Source organism: Elephantulus edwardii, unplaced genomic scaffold (genome assembly GCF_000299155.1).
Source record: "Elephantulus edwardii isolate Elephantulus edwardi_28Jun2011 unplaced genomic scaffold, EleEdw1.0 scaffold00094, whole genome shotgun sequence".
Taxonomy (NCBI): domain Eukaryota; kingdom Metazoa; phylum Chordata; class Mammalia; order Macroscelidea; family Macroscelididae; genus Elephantulus; species Elephantulus edwardii.
Genome location: NW_006399844.1, coordinates 10597873 through 10618569, shown reverse-complemented (window position 1 = coordinate 10618569; position 20697 = coordinate 10597873). Strand labels below are relative to the sequence as shown.

The 20697-nt window shown below is 42.1% G+C and overlaps 1 protein-coding gene across 1 annotated transcript in view; it reads right to left on the bottom strand.

Annotated features, from left to right (window-relative positions):
• The window catches only part of VPS53 (vacuolar protein sorting 53 homolog (S. cerevisiae)), a 172429-nt gene that overhangs the window by 15711 nt on the left and 136021 nt on the right, over window positions 1-20697 (bottom strand). The window contains exons 18-19 of the mRNA XM_006891010.1: window positions 5902-6050; window positions 930-999 (exon numbers count right to left, since the gene is read on the bottom strand). Of these exons, the coding sequence (XP_006891072.1) occupies window positions 930-999; window positions 5902-6050 (219 nt within the window). The remainder of the gene's footprint in view (window positions 1-929; window positions 1000-5901; window positions 6051-20697) is intronic.

Genomic DNA, 20697 nt, shown 5'->3' with positions numbered 1-20697 from the left:
GCAGAGCTTCTTAGTACTGAGAGGATAAACTTTTTCCTGCTTGCTTCTCTTAGGTGTCTCTGCACATCCCACTAACCCTCCATCAGATTTCTTAGGCTGTAACCTTCACAGGATAAGACTGTTTCATCTTTTCCACCAGAGCGCAGCTAGTGGTTTCAAACAACCTCTGGGTTGGCAACACTGATGCACCAGGACTCTCTCTCACTACCACTGAATTGTAACCACCTCATAGCTGACCCTCTTGTGGAGTTTTAGAGGCAGCAAATACATCGGAGGAGACTACCCATCTTTCTCTCAAAGAACAAGTGATGGATTCGAACTACTTGCTTCTGGGTTGGAAGTTCAACTCCTTACCTCTAAGTTATCAGAGGTGCACATCTTCTGTGCACCAGGAGATCCAAAATAATCGAAACCTTAGTGCTTGTTGCTCATCTGCCCAGAACTCTTTTCTCTCAGGTCTTCACACCTGTGGCTCCGCCTCCAGCCCTAGGCCTCAGAGAAGCCTTCTGTGACAGTCTAATCTAACATCATTATTCCCTTCCATCCCTAAACCATTCTTCCACATATCCTGATGGCTATTCAATTTCTGTTGAAATTATTTTGGCGTTTATTTGTTAATCTGTCCATTACCTGTCTCTTTGCACTTCTCATATGTGAGCATATAGGAGAGAAATCTTTCTGTTTTATTCATTGTAGCATATGTGGCGGTGTACTAAGAACAATGCCTGATGGTTATTAAGAGCTCAACCAAACAAGCTTTTAACAAATAGGCAGAATAAGGTAAGAAGCAGTAGCCAGCTCATTACCCTGCTTAAATTCAGGGGAAATCAGTCCTTCTATTTTTTAAGTTTCACAGATTTATAGAAGCATATAGGTTTGATCTTTGGCAAAACCATAAGCAAAGGCTTGAAGCCAATTTCACATCTTACCTGTTCTGCTCCCACCATGCTAATTGGTTTGCACTTGAAGAGATGGGTGATGAACTTGGGAATGAAGGAGCTGTGGATTGAAAAGAAATGACAAATTAGGTTTATTCTCTTTGGTAAAAAGCTACACAAACTTTTTTTTTTAAGGCCCAGCTTACCTCCTCAAGCAAAACCAGATTCTGTTATTGCCAACCAGCATCTACTGGCTTTTCTTTCCTTTCCAAGTTCTGGTTTCGCTTTGTGTGCATGGCATGGCATGCTGGGAAAAGCTAGTCCCATCCTAACCTACACAGGCGAGTTTCAATTATTCACTGCTAGGCATGTCTAGGTGACAGCTGCTGGTCCTAAGAAGGGGACATCTTCTAAATTGTCATAATCAGATCAGAGGGAAGGGCTTCACTGCATGGCCAGGGTGAGGATTCCTCTTCATCCTTGGTGCACTGTTCTGATTGAAAATAACACTAAGAACTGTCATTTAGCCACAATTATGAGGATGAACCAGTCTCAAGGACAATGTAAAGATCTTGGGTTCTTAACGACACTGTTGAACCACTGATTCAACCATCCCTGGACCTGTCCTACCTCAGGACTCCCTATTAATGTGAAATAAAATTTCACAATTTACCTTTTGTGTAAGTCAGTTTAAATCAGGGCTTCTACTATTAACCAGTAGCTAAGAACATCCTCACAGGTCCTAACAGTAGAATGTGCATGAGGTGATAGTTGTTGTTACATACCATCGAGTCACCTGTGACTCACACGACTCTAAGTACAATAGCTCTGAACCTTGCTCCATCCTGAGCCAATCTCATCGTCTCTGACACACCTACCCCCATTACCCCACTCACTGAGTCAATCCAACTCATCTGAGCTCTTTCTTTCCTGCACTGTCCCTCCACCCTTCCAAGCATGATGTCCTTCTCCAAGGACTGGTACCTCCTGGTCTCATACCCAATGTATGTGAGATGGAGCTTCAAACTCCTTGCCTCCAAGGAGCAGAGGGTAACAGCCACATCAAGGAATAAAACATAGCCCAAAAAATCTACTGAATTGCTTTTCTCTTTGTGCAATAATTAATGGGTCGAAATCCAAGTTTTCTGTAAACTTTCACTAAAATAGTAATTAAAAAAATGAAAGAAAAAACTACTGGAGACAGAGGGACTTGGGCCTAGTAGATTGATGGTACCAGTTTTAGGTAAAGGGAGAATGAAATTGCAGTAAGTCAAGAAGCCTCTGTAGTAAGAATTGCAGAGGCTGACGAAGAAAGAACTGGATGTGCTGGTGTAAACAAGACTCAGAAATGCATGGAGTCAAAGCAGGACCCGGAGGGCGTTGACCAGGGCATCATAAGGACCACAACCAAGGGTAATAGTGGTGGAAATAAAAGCGGCTTTGCAGGCTGCTAGCTAGCACCTCTCTTCGCTCTGCAGGCTCATGACCTCCTGCCTCTTGTCTCTCTACATCCTTCCCAGGACTCTGTAAGTAACACCTGACATCTCACTATAATGGCCGACTGGTACCTCAACACCAGCCTGTCCAAGCTCAAGCTCTACAGTATAATCCAATCTCAGTGGACTGGAAATCACCAATTCAAACACTCCAGTTAGAAACTGGGGAGTTAGACAAGACTGCTTCCTCATCTTCCACCCTAAAATCAATCAATCCAGTCAGTGACCAACCCTCTTTCTCTGAACATGTCCCATAAGCCATTTTGACTTCTCTTATCATTTCTCATTTAACCCCCTCAATGTCTTCCCATCTGGCCTCCTGGCCTTTAGCATCTATCTCTGACAGTCATCTGGTACCAAATGGAAATATGACCAAGTCTTTGATGGGATCGTCATGGCTGCAGACAAGGCCTTACTGCTCTTGATCCACCCGAGCCTCATCATTTAAAGTCCTGGCAGTCTATGTTCCATCCTGCAAGCTCCTTGGAGATTCCCATGATTCAGCAAGCTACTGAATGGCTCCATGCCTTGGCTTCTACGGCTCCTTCTGCCGGGCACACCTTTTGCTGGGGCTTTGTGGATCAGTACATACACTTCTCTCAGGATGGTTTTTCAATGATGTCTGTCCTCAGGCATCCCCAGGTCCTGACCTCTCTCCCTCCTCTGTGTCCCCACCATACTCTACAAAGATTGCACAGAACTCTATCCAAACAAATAATCTACTCGACTATTCATATCTAGTCTCAGGTTTACTAGCCTCCATTTGATGGTAAGTCAGATGAACAAGGGGACTAAGTCTATTAAGCACTGAATTCTGTGTCTGGGTCACTGAAGGTGCTCAAGTGAATACCTGATGTGAGAATTATAAAACATGTTTTAATACCGGCAGTTGTCATCACATACTGTCTAGTTGGAACTGACTCATAGCTCACCTCCCAGGTTTTCCGAGGCTTTAAAATGCACGGGAGGAGATTGTCCATCTTTCTCCTGTGTGTAGCTGGTAGATTTGAACTGTATGCCTTTGGGTTGGCAGCACAACTCCTTACCATTCTGGTCACCTCAATGGTGGCAGTATTTTTTTTTTAAAGCCAGTTTGATACCAGAACTTTAGGAGAAAGCTCACGTGTATTTTCTCATTTTATCCTCTGATCACTATAAGAAGTGGGTCTTGTCATCTTTATTTGCGAATAAAGAAAGTCAGTTTAGTGAGTGGGGGTTCAAATTGTGGTTTCAACTGTGCATATGATCTTCAGATCTAAACAGGAAACGTTTTGTTGCTTCAGAGAACAACTGGTAGCAAAAGAAAACATCCGTAGCTTTGAATTGATTGGGTAAGAAAGGAAGTTAAGGGGGAAGGAACTTGCACCCTAGAGACAGATCTAGAGGAAACCTCCAGATCAGAAGGAGTGAGAACGGGGATGGCTTGGAAGGGGTTCTCCAGCGCTCTACACCAGGGCCAGGCCAAACATAGCAAGAGGCTGCTTTCATCCTAGGTCACTTCACACTAGAGTGAGCTCTGGATATGCCTCAAACCCTCTCAGTGCACTGAGCTACAGGGGTCAGGACAGGAGAAAGGTAGAGAACAGGAACTTGTCTTTGGGGAGAAGTCCCAGGGGTATGATGGGTGACTATCAACAGATCCTCCAGCCATCCCCCCTCTCGGTGGTGCCAGCTATTATTCTGGACTGAGTAAGTCTCCTCACAGTCCACCTCTGAGGTTCCCAGACTCAGACTGGAATAATACAAAGATGAGACGGCATCATGGATTAAAACCAAAATTTACATTCGAGATCACTGGTAGAACTTTTCCAGATGTGAGAGAAGGCTACCTTCGTCCCAGTTCACTCAACCTGGGCTTAGTAATAAAATTAAAGGGCTCAGAGGGCTTGGAGGGAATAGGAGGCTGATGCCGGGACTAGCAGAGTCAATAGACTTCTGACTCACTTTCACTCACTTTAAGTCAGACCCCTGTGCAACCACTCTGGGGATGTTTAAGCATCATAAATTTTTACATTGACAGTGTTTCTACCTGTGGTTAATGGGAAGGTCAGAATGTGATTTATCAGCCGTGCTTTCCACACACACACTAATGAGCACCCGGAGAGGGGAGGGAATCCAACTGATGGCTCATCTGCCACAGTGCAAACAGTAACGCCTCCCCCGAGGGGCCACTCTGGTTTTCCTTGACAAACTGGAGCCCAAAGCTAATGCCCCCAGCCACCCCGAAATTGTTGCTCCTTAAGGATTTTTTTGTGAAGAGAGGAAAGCCCTAATTGAATATAAACTGAGAGGTCTGGGGAAGACAGAAACTTGGAGCCCTGACTCACCATTTGGGACTTGGATGAGAACAGCCTAAATACAGTAGCTTGGACTGGGCTGATGTTCCCAAAGCCCTGCCCTGAGTGGTTTGCCAAATCACTAGTTTGATAATTGGTCAGAGGAGACTCTGACCCTCTACACTGCCGAGTCTCGGGGGGAAACAGTGTTACAGCCAGATGCTGACTGGAAAAGGACCAAGCTACTTCTCGACTTCAAAACTCAAGCCAGAAGGGGCCACCCAGGAGGACGTCCAGGGAGATATACAGCTTGGTGTTCCCTCATCTACCTTGGCAATGGGGCTCCCTGACTCGCTCTTCCCATTTTCTAGGATATTCCCCAGACTCAGGGATGTCCACAAGTGGATAAATCCTGAAAGTCACAGTACTATGTTAGTATTGTTGTTGTGTGCCATCGAGTCGGAGTCAACCCACAGCTGACTCTCCAGGAGGTTTTCAGAGGCAGTTAATTATATGGGCGGAGACTATCCATCCTTCTCCCGTAGAGCAGCTGGTGGATTCAAACCATGTGCCTTCAAGATTGAAGCACAGCTTCTTACCACCAGGCTACCAGAACGTCCTATGATGTCTTACGGAGAGAAACAAAGTGAGGGCTCAAAGGAAACAGAACCCAATAGTTCCTCCAAGTATAATCCAGGAGGAGAGAGGAACCATATAAATGAAATCACTGAGATTTAATTCTAACTACCTCTGCCTGCAGAGGAGAGGCATAGCCACATAATTCAAAATAACAGTAGCCCCAGCTCATTTCTGTTTGTCTTAATGTGGCTAATACCTAAATTATTATTGTTGCTATTAGGAGTTTAAGTAACAGGTTCACTTGGTTTTTGTTTTTAACAGGTTCAGTTTTATGATCATGTTTTTTGTAGATACAAATTAAAATTTGTTTGCCTGCAGGTACCAGAAGGAGCCCCAGCTGGATGGTGGGGACATCTGGGTTGTAAATGTGCAGGGGGTAAACTAAAACATCCTCTATCACCCAGTCAGACTGACTCAGAGCTGACCCTCCAGTGGGTTTCTGAGGCTGTCAATCACACAGAACAAGGCTGCTCATCTTTCTTTCTTGGAGCTGCTGGTGGGTTCAAACAGCAAGAGAGCGCAGCTCCGGGTTAGCAGTGTGACTTCGTATACAGTGTATCATCAGGGCTGTGGACATTTGAAACACCCCTGAGGAGATGCACCAGAACTCACTTTGCAAACTTAATGCAGAACTGAGTGAAGTACTTCCGCGTGGAAGCAAGGTTATCACGGATGATGGGGACGTTCTGCTTAATGTGAAGAATGACAGAGGTGACGTAAGGGCTCTGGTCACCAACGTGCTCCACATTCTGCCACTGCATCTGAAATAAAGAAGGACAGAGCAAGCCTTTAGATCCTCCTCGGCTTCATCTATCACTGGGACAGGATCCGGTGGAGCAGGGATTAAGACCACAACTATCTCAGAAAGTGGTATTTTGGGTTGGGGAGTTTGCCCAATCCATTCTGTAGTGGCTGATCATGAATAAAAACAAATGTGCCCACCCAGTCCTTGGCAGCCCCGTATAATTCAGATCCTTTCTCTCCTCTGTCCTCATGTTTTAAACAGCCTTCCCCTCCCATCTACACTGCCACTGTCTGAAGAACTGGAATCCTTCATCCTAGACAGATGAACTGAGGATTGTATTCTTTTCTAGGCTGTTTCACTGTAGGGGACTGAAGGAGCACAGAGGAAGGACAAAAGCCTGGTGGCTTGGGAGAAAAGCGGCTGGGCTGAAAGAAAGGAAACTTCAAAGAGAATTCATTTATACTTTTCAAGTGAGCTGGAAGCATCTGGGGGCTTCTGAAAATAACTACTAGTGATATGATGTGTGAATTTGTTTCAAAATGACTTGGGGCCGAGGGAAAGGATGGGGACATAAAGGAAACATGATTCAAGAAGGGCAGTGTAGATATGTGGGGTTCATTACACTATGCTTCTTACTTGTATTTATACTAGAAATTTCCATGATAAGGTGGGGAAGGGGGGGCGTAATCTCCAGTAAACCTAGGGTAGGACAGTGACATGGAGAATAGGATGGACAGAGGCACATAGGCCACGAGGATGACAGGAGCAGAGAGAGGAACATCACCGGAGGGCTGATGTGGTCCCTGGCCAGGCCATGAACATTGACAAGAAGTCTGCTTTGGCCTAAGTACTAACAACATAAGGAGAATCCACAGAAATGTTCTGGAAAAGATCTACAGTAAATGGCAATGGCTAAACTTGTAATAATTGGCACTTAACCGCGCTGGACCCTAGAAAATAGAAAAAGAACCAGCACTGGCAGGCCTCTTCCCCTCAGGTAACCACAGCAGGGTAGAGGCGGCATGGGTGCCACTGGTCAACCCCCTTGCTGCAGGGAACAGGCACTCCCATCCTGAAAAGAGGAGGAACGTGCTGGAGGAATTGTGCTGAGTCAGCCTCCCGAAGTCAGTCTAGGCTGGACTGTCTGTTAAAAAGATCCTAAGCCAAGTACAAAGCATATAATATGTTCACAGAAGGAGGTCAGCAGTCCTGAGGCCTTGATGTCTCTGGCAGGGAAACACTATTTTTATAGCTCCTTTGGGGGAAGGAAAAAATCCAGTACTGAGAGGACTTGTTTGAAAGAATCATGTTGTACATGGATGATTCCCCAGCTCCTGGGAAGCTCAGATGACTCTACGCCTTGTCCTAATGTTTCCTCAAATCAGCAAAAATCTGTCTGCTAGAAGCCTTAGGTATATGCAAGCACAGAACTACAGAACTGCAGGAAAAGACCAACACCCAACTTCATTTTACAGATAAGAAAATGCCCAGTGACACAGTCTCATGCCAAGGTCCCACATTCGGCTACTGATAAGAAAAAACATCTCTTGCAGTTTTTAATAGGGGAAAAAAAAATGGAAACAAGCACTGGAAAAATAGCAGAAAGGTCTAGTATGAACCGACTTTATATTATAATGCTTTGGTCATGTGTAATATTTTCCTCATTATCTTTTAAAATCCAAGAGGCATCTTTTTCCATCTGATCTTGAAGATTTGACCCACCCAACTGATGAGCATCTTAGCTGATCTAAATGAGCTCACCATGGTGAGGCCAAAAATGACAGGTGCTGTTAATGTCTACATTTCATCTTTTCCCCAATTCTGCAACAGAGCTTGATGCAGCTTGAGAATGTCCTGGGTGAACAGGGTAAGCCAGGCAGGCAGCTCTGGCGTCTCCCTCTCTTGTTCTCATGAGTGAAACCCTTCCATAGTAATTATTACTGCTTGCTAGTTGCCAGTATATTTTCTATTTAAAAATCTCAACCATTTAGGAAGAACTCTTCAAATACTACAGTTCTTCGTTAACAGATGGCCACCAATGGATGTGGAGATACTCTCTGTCATTGGCTACAGAGCAATTCTGAAGCAAGAAAGACTGTGGGACTCGAGATTTCTTCAAGCTCTTACTGTTGTCTTTGTACAAAATCTACGCCTTGATAGATGCTGGTCATGTTAGGATGTGTTTAAAGTTGGAACATTATGCAAAAATATCTTATTTACTTTAATACTTCAACCAGTTATGGTTTTGATGGCCAAAACACATGGTAACATGCTGTTACCATGGAGGTTAACTGTGGATCCAATCTTTTCTCCACTTTTGAAGTCAAAAGAAATATTAACACAAGTCAAACAAGATTCATTTTTAAAAAGTGAGCCAGCGTAACAAATGTTGTTGGGTGCCATCGAGTCAACTATGAACCTATGAACAACAGATCTGAACCTTGCCCTATCCCGTACCACCCTCAGTATCTCTGATATGCCCACTGTCATGGTCACTGTGTCACTCTGTCTTGTTGAGGGCCTTCCTCTCTTTCTCTGACCCTCCCCTCCACATTTCCCAGCATGATATCCTTTTCCAGGGGCTGCTCCCTCCTGACAACATACCCCAATGTGAAATGAAGTTTCACCATCGTTGCCTCTGAGGAACCCTCTTGGCCGTAGTTCCTCCAAAACAAGTTTCCTCGATGTTTTGGAAGTTTAAGGGATATTCAGTCCTCTTCTCCAAAGCCACTATTCAAAGGTGCAGATGCTTCTTCTGTTGTTTTTATTCACTGTCCATCTTTCAGATGCATAAGAAGCAACTGAATAGGCTCTGCCTTGGATCAGTACAGAGACCTTAGACCTTAAACTGACACTCCTGCTCTTCAGCAATCTAGAGCGGTCCTTGAAAGCACGTGTTCCCAATGCAACACCTCTTAGGTCTTCTTGACTGCTGTTACCATGGAGGTTAACTGTGGATCCAATCTTTTCTCCATTTATCATGACATTGCTTATTGGTCCTATGGGATGATTTTTGTTTTCTTGATGCTGAGATGTAATCCAAATTGAAAATGATAGTTACTGATCTTCTGCAGCAAGCGTCTTCACTTTCAGTAACCAAAGCTGTGTCATCTGTATAAAACAGGCTGTTGAGGAGTCTTCCTCCAATCCTGATGTCATGTTTCCTTCATAAAGTCCAGCTTCTCGAATGAACTGCTCAGCATACAGACTGAATTGGTATGGAGAAAGGATACAACCTTGATGCATATCTTTTCTGATTTTTGTCTGGACAACAGCTTCTTGGTCTAGGTATAGGTTTTGCATAAGAGTAATTAAGTATTCTGGGATTACCATTCTGCTCAAAGTTAGCCATAATTTGCTATGGTCCACACAGTCAAATGCCTTGGCACAATCAATATAACATAGATAAGCATCTTTCTGATATTCTCTGCTTTCAGCCAAGATCCATCTGACATCTGCAATGATATCCCTCATGCTACAGCCTATTCTGAATCTATTTTGAAATTCTGGTAGTTCAACTGTTCCCAGTGGTTTTTAATAATGTTGATATTTAATAATATTTTAAAAATCATTTAAAATATTTAATAATGTTTTTCCTGTATGGGATATTAATGATATTGTTCCATAATTTCCACATTCTGTTGGATCACCTTTATTGGAGACAGACACAAATACAGGTCTCCTCCAATCAGCCAGGTAGATGTCTTCCAAATTTCTTGGCATGGAACAGTGAGCATGTCAGGGACTGCATCTGATTGTTGAAACATGTCAATTGGTAGTCCATCAATTCCTGGGAGCTTTTTTTTTTTTTGCTAATGCCTTCAGAGCAATCTGAATGTCTTCCTTCATTACCATTGGTTCTGGAGCAACAGCTACTTCCTGAAACATTTCAGTGTAAACCAATTCTTTGTGGTACAGTGACTCTGTGTATTCCAGTGTAGGGAGCTCTGGTGGCCTCGTGGTAAGGAGTTGTGCAGCCAACTAAGAGGCATGCTGGTCAAATCCACAAGCTGCAGTCCAGAAGACGGACAGGCAATCTCCTTTTCATATGGTCTCTAAAAATCCACTGGAGAATCAGCTCTGAGTCAGTTTCATCTAGACAACACATAACAAGCTTAACAAATAGAGTGATTTAAAGAACTACAGAGTGGTGAAAGTAGATATTATTTTTACTACTTTTAAAAACTTCCTTCATATGAGTCCTAGACAGAGCAATAAGGCAAGAAAAGGAAATTAAAGATACTAAAATTGGCAAACAGGAAGGAAAACTACTATGCAGATGATTTGATTCTAACATGTTGTTGTTGTTATGTGCCGTTGAATTGTTTGAGACTCAAAGTGACCTGTTGGGTCTCTAAAACCTACTCTATCCTATGCAAATCTTACTGTCTCTGACACACTGACCCCCATAACCCCAATCATTGAATCAATCCGTCTCATCCAGGGTCCTCCTCTTTTGCGCTGTCCTTCCACCCTCCCAAGCATGATATCCCTCTCCAAGGACTAATCCCACCATGCAACATTTCCAAAGCATGTCTGATGAAACTTCAGGATCCTTGTCTCCCAAAGAACAGCCTGGTTTCACCCTCTCTAAGACTAACCTGTTTGTTCTCCTATCATTCCATGGTCTATTCAATACTTTTCTCCAGTGCTACAACTCAAAGGCATGAATTCTCCTGCTATCATTCCTAGTCATTGTCCAGCTTTCTGATGCATAGCAAGTATTTGCAAAGACTATAGCCTGGATCTTAACATTTAATCATGCTAATGCGAAACCTATACTTGGACCAAGAGGCAGCCGTCAGAACAGAGCAGGGTAACACTTCATGGTTCAAAACTGGGAAGGGTATATGCCAGGGATGTGTCCTATCTTCATACCTGTTCAACCTGTATGCAGAGCAGGTTATCTGAGAGGCTGGACTTTATGAGGAGAAGTGTGGTGTCAGGATTGGTGGAAGATCTATTAACAATCTGCATTATGCAGATGACACAACCCTGCTTGCTGAAACTGAGGAGGACCTCATGCACTCGCTGCAGGGGGTCAAGGACCGCAGCCTTCAGTATGGACTGAGGCTCAATGTCAAGAAGACAAAGATTCTGACCACTGGACTAATTGGCAGCATCAGGATGGATGGCAAAGAGATTGAGATTGTTCACAGCTTCAGTTTGCTCGGCTCCACGGTCAACACTCTTGGCACCAGCAGCCAGGAAATAAAAAAACATATTGCGATGGGAAAGTCTGCTGCTACGGACCTTTCTAAAGTACTCAAGAGCAATGGTGTCTCTTTGGAGACGAAGGTGTGCCTGATACAGGCCATGGTCTTTGCAATCACTTGTTATGCATCAGAGAGCTGGACAATGACTAGGGAGGATAGAAGGAGAATTGATGCCTTTGAGCTGTGGTGCTGGAGAAGAGTACTGAATGTACCATGGACTGCCAGGAAAACAAACAGATTTATCTTGGAGAGGATTAAACCAAGCTACTCCTTGGAGGCAAGAATCCTGGGGCTTCGTCTGGACATATTTTGGACATGTTGCCAGGAGGGACGGGTCCTTGGAGAGGGACATCATGCTTGGGAGGGTGGAGGGACAGTGCAGGAGGGGAAGACCCTCTATGAGGTGGATTGATTTAGCGACTGGGGTAATCGGGATGGGTGTGTCAGAGGCAGTGCGATTGGCACAGGATAGAGCAGTGTTTACGGCTGTTGTACATAGGGTCGCTATGAGTTGCAAACAACTCGATGGCACATAACAACAACAACATAGCCTGGACCAGGTGCACCTTAGTCTCCAGACTGACACTGTTGCTCTTTAATACTTTGGAGAAGTCTTTGACAGCAGACTTTCCTAATGCAATCTGTCTTTTAATTTCCTGGCTATTGGTACTAAGAGTGCTAATTGTGAAGCAAAGCAAACTGAAGCTATTAACAATCTCAATCTCTTCACCATCTATCATGATGCTGCCAATCAGCTCAGTGGTGAGAATCTTTGTTTTCTTCTTTTTTTTTTTTTAGAATCTTTGTTTTCTTGATGTTGAGTTTGAAATCCATTTTTTTAAGGGTTGTGTGTGTGTGTTTTTTTTAAATTTTATTATTTTGTGCGTGTACCGTCAAATCAGATCTGACTGGTACAGGAGGAGACTGCCCCTCCTTCTACAGCAGAGCATCTGGTGGATTTGAACCGTTACCTCTGGGATTGCAGTGCAGCTTCTTGCCACTAGGCCACCAGAGCTCCCTTTTCAAATCCATTTTTAAGGTTGCAGTCTTTGACTTTCTTCAGCAAGCACTTCAGGGCCTCCTCAGTTTCAACAGCAGGGTTGTGTCCTCTGCATAACACAGATTGTTGATAAGTCTTCCTCTAATCCTGATGCCACATTTCTCTTCCTAGAGCCCAGCCTCCTGGATAATCTGTTCTGCATATAGATTGAAAAGGAATGGAGATAGGAAACATCCCTGGCATACACCCTTCCCAGTTTTGAGCCATGCAGTGTTTTCCTTGCTCTGTTCTGACAAACACCTCTTGGTCCAAGCATAGGTTTCGCATAAGCATGATCAACTATTCTGGGGTTCCCATTCTTCTCAGAGTCAGACAGTTTGTTGTGATCCATACAGTCAGATACTAATATAGGAAATCTTAAAAGGCTAAAGAAGGAAATTACTGAGTCACACTGACTGATTCAGCAAAGTGGTAGTTCAAGATGAACACAGAAAAATCAGATTTCTCAACAGTAAAAGAAAACTCTAAAAATGAAAGAAAGAAAATGGTGCCATTTTTAATCTCTGTTTTGTTGCCACTGAGGCTATAAATTGCATAGGGAAGACTGCCTATTTTTCTTCCAAGGAGTAACCGCTGGATTTGAACTGTCCACCTTTGGGTTGGCATGGCAACTTCCTACCCACTAGGCCATGAAAGCTATTTACAATAGCCACCTAAAAGAATAAATACTTGGGAATAAATCTAGCCAGAAATACAAAGACATAAACAAAGAAAATTAATAAATGTTACTACAATAAATCCAAAGAAACCCACGTACTTGTTCATGTTCATGAACTGAAAAATTTAACATTGTGAAAATTATAATAATACCAAAACCTACCTACAGATATAATGCAATCTGAATCCAGAAATCATCATCATTCTTCAAAGAGATTTAAAAAAGCACCAAACTAACCCAATTACCAACTTTGTATGGAAAGGAGAGAAATCCTGAATAAGTGAAGCACTACTGAAGAAGAGAATCATAAGAGGCCTGATACTTTCTGATTACACAGTTTGTCGTTATTTGCTGTAGAGTCCACAGCTGACCCTCCAGCAGGTTTTCAGAGGCAGTTAATCACACTGGAGGCAACTGCCTATCCTGCTCTCACAGAGAGGCTGGTGGATTTGAACCTCATGCCCTTGGGATTGCAGCACAGCTTTTTGTCACTAGGCTACCAGAGTCCATGACGTTTACTGATATAAAAATCTACTACACAGCCATGGTAATCAGCTTGAGAAGGGTATAGCAATAGATACATAGATGAGTGGGATAAAACTGAAAACCCAGAAATATGTCCATCTACCATGGACAGTTTATCTCTGACAAAGAGATGAAACCCATTAACCTACAGGCTGAGAAAAAATTTGGCAATGGAATATCTGACAAAGGACTCACCACTAAAATTTCCCCCAAAAGACAGGCTCTTTACCAAAACAGTGCTTATAAAATGAGATATATATTTACAGGAAATGGAAACAAGAATCATGCTTCATACCAAATCCCAAAACTAACTCAAGATCGATCAGAGACCTAGGCGTAATACCTAAAACTATTAAGTTCATCAGAGAAAAAACTGGGGCAAACTTTTAAGCCTAATCATAATAAATAGATTATGAAATAGAAATGGAAAATGCACGATCAGAAAAGGACAAACTAGATGCTTGAGATCTCTTAAAAATGAAATTCTTCTGTGCATCAAAAGATTTCTCCAATTGTTGCATTTTCCTCCCTACAAATAAAGGAATGAAAAATCCAACTTTTCTGTAAATGTTGGTTAAAATCGCAATTAAAAAAAATTTCTCTAAAAGAGTAAAAATAGAACCTACAGACTAGGAAAAGTATTTGGCAATAACACTATTTGACTCATCGCTAAAATTTATAGAAAACTCCAACAACTTAACAAGAAAAAGACAAACCACCCAATTACAAAAAGATCAGAGGGCATGAAAAGGCACTCTACCAACCAGGTATTCAGAAGGACAACAAACACATAAAGAGATGATTAAGAACACTGAGTATAAGTAAATTTTAAAAATAAGGAGATATTAACTCACCCCAGTAAGAATAGCAAAGTTCAATAAGGCATAAACAACAAATGTTGGCTAGGTTGTGGAAAGATTAGACTTCTCATCCACCGCTGGATGGAACATAAAATGGTTGCAACTGCTATGAAAAGCAGTTTGGAGCTTCCTAGGAAAGTTGTGAATAGAGATACCATTTGATCCAGCAATCCCACTACTATGTATCTATCCCAAGGAGATAAGAGCTTTGATACAAATAGAAATATGGTTTCCTATATTCACTGCAGCATTACTCACAATAGCAAAGAAGCAGAAATAACTCAAGTATGTAGCAAAGGACAAATGGTGAAAGTATGGCACATTAACATAATGGAGTACACTATGCAGTACCGAAGAACAATAAAGTATTTGTGACACTCTACCCAACACGGATGAATTTAGAGGAAATGATGCTGACTGATAAGTCAGTGACAAAAGAACAATTATCGTATAAGACCACTATTATAAAAAGCTAAGGAAGGTGTGGGCACAGAATTATTATCATGTGTAAAAAGAGCAATGCTAATACAGGATTTCTAAAGTCTAAAAAAAAAAATAAAATTAATCACATTCCTCTAGGTTGTATAGCCCTGGTGGACAAGTTGCCATACAGTGGTAACTTGTGGTTGCCGTGAGGCTGAACACCGTGACACTGATGTGTCAAATGCATTAATGGCTGGTTACCCAATTCAGACAAAGAGTGGGGTGGAGCTCCCCGATGAAAACAAGCTTGGAAGCAGGAGTGGCATCCACTTCCGTAATAGCTTGCCTCTGGAAACCCTACGAACCTGGAGAGAGGATGAAAGATACCCAAGTGTTGAGGACTCTCCTTCTTAGGGTCGCTATGAGTCGCCTGGGGCTTGATGGCACTTGACAACAACAAAAAGAGCAAGGGCCATGGGGGTACAGTCATGTCAAATTTCTACCAACTCCACAATGGGGAACCATCCCTACACAGCACCCACAACAAAAAAACCAATTTCCATGAGGTTAGACATGCACCCCCACCTCCACCTATTTGTCCCAACACCAATCTTACTGCTCTACTGAGTCCGAAATATACAATAGCTCACAGGCCACACAGGACCCTATTCGGGAAGCTAAAGGCTAGAATTCAAGTTAGTAGCAAGACATAATCAATCACTCAGTCAGGACAGCTTCTGAAATGTGCCTGCAGGTACCTCAGCTTTGAGCCTTGTGGCTTTAGGCAAGAGTTACAAATTCTCAGTCCTGCCACTTATGGATCCCCTCACCTCCCTGCCACAGTCCTCCAAAAAACTTGGGCAAAAGGGTCTCAACTTTGGTTCTGTGGCATAGCAGTCCCAAGGGCAGCTCCATCTGTCAGATCTCCAGCTCCTGCTGGCTGCTGTGGTTACTACTTCCACAGGAGCTGGTCTGGTTAGCACAAGAATCTCTGGCCCTGAAGGACAGGCTGCATTATTCTCTTGTTTCTTCTTTGCTGGTCATGAGATGCCCCAATTCTGCTGCTGGATCCACTCAATTTAATGGCAAGTCTAGCCAATTAATTCCCTTGTGGATGGGCTAACACAATTTGTGAACTCTGTTTGCATATTCCCATCCATCCACATGGCAAAGGCAAAGTCATTGGCTAGCAAAGGACTTTTTAACAATAAACCCTGAATACCACATGGAAAATGCGAAAGGGACAGAGAGGGGAGTAAAAATTCATAAACAGGTACGTTGGGAGAAAGGAAAGGCAATATACAATAAGGGCTTATCAAAGACTATAATAAAATAATAAAATAATCATTTAAAGTTAATGTCATAAAACAAAATGTATGAATGTTATTGTTGTTACATGCCATTGAGTCTAAGTCAACTCATAGCTGATACTCCAGTGTGCTCTTCAGATGCTGTACACTGTGTGGGAAGAGATCGCTCATCGTTATTCTGCGGATTCTAACTGCCTGCCTTTGGGCTGGCAGCACAGCTCCTGAACCACTAGGCCGCCAGAGCTCCCTGTTTATGAATGACAGAATGAAGAAAACAATGACTTATAATCTGTCACATAACTTTGAAAAAAACCTAAAAAATGTCTATGTGTAAGATACAGTTAGCACAGATTCTGTCCTGTCATTGTCTCAGAGGGTCTGATGCTGGCCATCATCCATGCCAGATGACTTAGGTATAGGCTGTTACCTGAACTGCTGTTAGGCATCTACCATGTACAGATCACCTCATTTACTGTTCACAAATTATCTCATTTAGTTATCACAATGTTCTTGTAGATGAAAAAAATCTCAAAAAGCTCATAAATCCACCATAATACTAAAACCAAACTGAGTACTGTCAAGTTGATTCCAACTCATGGTGATCCCAGAGGGCAAAGCAGAACTTTGCCACAGGGTTTCTAACCAAGGCTGTAAATCTTTACAAAAACAGGCTGCCACATCTTCTTTCCCTGACAGAACAGCAGGTGCGGTGCCTTTAATTTGCTAACTTCTTCTTTATAGTCTAGTGCTTTGACCACTATGTCACTAGCACTCTACAGAATTAGTCCATGTTTCAGTGATTTTACTTCTGGGCATACATCCCAAAGAATTGGACATAGAGAGGCAAACAAACACATGGACTCCAATGTTCATGGTAGCATTGTTCACAGTGGTCAGAAGGTGGTAGAAACAACCCATGTGTCCAAAGGCTGAGCTTTTCTGATGGTTCGAACCCACCAGCTGCTCCACTGCAGAAAGATGAGAAATCTCCTCTCATGAGGTTTACTGCCCATGAAAACCTGCTGGAGGGTCAGCTATGAATCGGTTCTCACTCAATGGCAATGAGGAGAGTTTTACACACACACACACACACACACACACACACACACACACACACACAGAGAGAGAGAGAAAGTCGTAAAGAGAAATTAAAATCTGATACTTGCTACAATATGGATGACCCTTGCAAACCGTATGTTAAGTGAAATAAGTCAGACACAAAAGATCAAACATTAGATGATTTCACTTACATGATGTATCCAGAATAAGCAAACAATGTAGATAAAAAATAAGCAAATAAGTAGATGAAAATAATGAGTAGTTTCCAGGAGCCAGGAGGAGAAGGAATTGGCATTAATCCGGAGGGAGCACTGATTTTCTGTTTTACTCATTGCCTTTGAGTTGAAATGACTCCTAACTGATCCTCTCTCCAGTGAGTTTTCAGAGGCTGTAAATCATAGGAGAGGAGATTGCCATCCTTCTCTTTCTCTCTCGGAGCCTCTAGTGGATTCCAATCATCACTGTGGGTTAGTAGTGCAATTCCCCATGGATTGCACCACTATTGCGCCCCAGTTTCTGTGTGGGGTGATGTAAAATATTTGGAAAAGGACAGTGTTGATGTTTGTACATGGTGAACATTTAATGTCTCAGCATTACACTCTTAAAAAAGTTGGCAATTTTTTTGTTATATGTAATTTACCACAACTGGGGGTGGGGGGAAAGCCGTTCACAGAGGCTAGATAACATGTCAAAAATTACACAAATGGTAAACGGCACAGGCGGGATAAGCAAGGTCTAGATAAAGCCTAAACATTACATGAAGCTGCTCCTTAGACACTTGAGTTTTGGCTTTTAAGGAAAAAAAAATAAATCACAAATCACTTAAAAGAATATGCCCTTAATTGGGTGTGAACTCAAGACAAGTCCTGTTTCTCAAGGAGAAGTTAATTAAGTATGCAGTGATCAAGCAAAGGCTTCTTTCAAAAAGCAAGCAAACAGCAGCTCGTACTGGAAGAACAAACATCATGAAAAGCCATCAGCAGAAATATACGACACTAACTTCTCCAGGCAAGCTTTGCACTTGACATTTAAAGTTTACCCTGCCAATTAAAAAATTTTTTTTCTTTTGTTTTAGGGTGCTGGTGTGAACATCAGAAAATATTCAACTGGTATTATATAAGCAGCTGGAAAACGGTTTGCAGAAGGGGTAGTAGGTAAGATGCAAGATTGACAGAACAGCAAATGAAGAAATGATCTTGCTTGATATTGCTCAGAGACGGCACCCTAAATTTAACCACAGAGGGTGACAATGAGGCTGGACCACTGTGAGGGCCTAGAGTCCTGCTGCTTCGTGAAAGGTGCACCCAGTCCGTGGGGACCCTTCACAAGGCAGGGAGGAGAGATAACCCCCTTCAGAGAATGAGCCCACTACAACCGAGAATGCTCTGGACAGAATACAGTGATCCACAGCTCGCTCACTACTGGACTGCCTTCACTTTTCTGAGCTATACATGGTCTAGGAGGAAGACATCTCCTGAAAGACTAATTTTCTTCCCTAGAAGATTTTAATTTTTATCTATTCAATTTGGTCACTTGATTAGAGAGATAAAAGAATTCTGTCACCTGGACTCAGGGAATGCTTCCAGTAATTTGGCCACTGTTCTCTAGCGATGGTCTAAACTCAAGTACACACAGAGTATGTACGCACTCACTCACCCAGGCACGCATGCATGCACACATATGCTCATTCATGCCCACGTATGCATGCACTCAACTCATCCTAATCCTTGCCTGTGCGGCTTTTCCTTCTATAACACGTGTTTACTGCTTATTTACCTACAAACGTAATACATGCTGATGGACAGCACTGGATAAGGCACTGTGTGCAGGAAGAAAGGAAGGCACAGTTACTGAGTAAATGCAAAGCAATATGGCACTGGCACCTTCACATGAGCTTACTGCTTACCGGGAAGCACTGAGGGAGGTATTATTAGTCCTGTTTTAGAAGTGATCCGACAGGCTTGTAGACAAGCGATTTTCCTAATGAAGCATAACTTACAAGCTACAGAACCGAGCTATCTAGAATTGTGAAAAAGTGGAAAAACCTTAATAATCATAAAAAATGAACCAATAAAATCTATTTAAAGGAAGCAGGGGATTACAGAACTCAAGGTGACAGCATCAGTCAGCCAGTCATAAGTTCTAACACTGTACAGCCTTTTTCTGTTCTAACCTTCAATGATTTAAGTCAATTTACCTCACCCTTTTGTGCCTTAGATTTCTCATCACTAAAAGTAGGATGAAAATAACAATCCATGACATTATTGAGAGACAATGCATAGAATATGTTTAACACAGTGCTAGATACATTCTAATGCCAATCAATGTTAGGTATTGTTATGTTTTCAACAAGGAATATTCTATTCTATGGAACACTATGAAATCACTAAAATCTAAATTTAATGATACTCAAAGTTATTATAAGCTGCTAAGTGGTAAAAAAGTTTATAAAATAGTACTAAAGTATTCTTTTTATTTTTTTAAAAAAATTAAAACAACCAGAATTATTTTTAAAACATATGTATAGAAACAAATGGAAAGAGCTACTATATCTGTTAATAGGAATTACAGGCATTTTAAATTTTCTCTTTTTTTGTCATCTGGGTTCTCTGCAATGAAGATGATTTATTTGTGTCATAATGAAAAAATACTTTTTATGAAGAAAAGGAGGATGCACTTTGATTACAGCTGGAAAGTACACTTGAGGATTTCTTAACCACGGTGTTCTGTAGCCCTCCTGAATTAGATCTGCATTTTAATGACTGAGGAAAATGAGAACAGATTTGAAGACTGTACAAGCTATTTCGAAATGTCTTTGGGGGATAGTAAGGCAGGCTTTTAAATTAGTGCATGTTCACAATCCTGAAGCCTAATAGAAATTACATGTCAAACTAGAAGGAAATTTAATTTGCTCAGTTTCTTCTTTCTGTTTTTCTCGAAAACACTTATTATTGGGCAAAAAAATATAGCCTATTTGCTTTTGGAGAGACTTAAGATTCTTTCAACCAAGTCATGTGAGTGACACTAGGGGGAAAAGAAAAGGCGTAGTAAGGAAAGGAGGAAGGAGCCCCTCAAGGAGGGTACAGATTTTTAAATGTCGTACTTCTGATGCCATAAACAGGAATACTAGTTGCCAAAGCTGTGCACAATTTACACTTAAAAGATAGACTTCTTCAGATTTCCACCAAACACTCTGAGCTACTATCTTTTCAAGAATCAGGAGGCCTGATTTTACTTCTGGCTTTTTAACTATAAAGTTACTTGACTTTTGGCAAATTATAAAAAACAAAGAAACAAATGAACAACCAGAGCAGAGTGACAATTAATTAGTTTGCAGGGAGACATACGACTGAAAAGCAGACTAGATAGAGAGCAGTGGACTGTGGCTCAAAATGGCTTTCCTAAGAGGTGTCCTAGGAATGTGTCTTTGGTTTTTGCCACATGGCTGGGCAGGAACATGCAAATATGGCTTGTAAGTCTATTCAGAGGGGACTGACCAGGTTAGCCCTTCCGCTAGATTTAAACTGAGGAGGTTAAGCAACTGAATGTGGG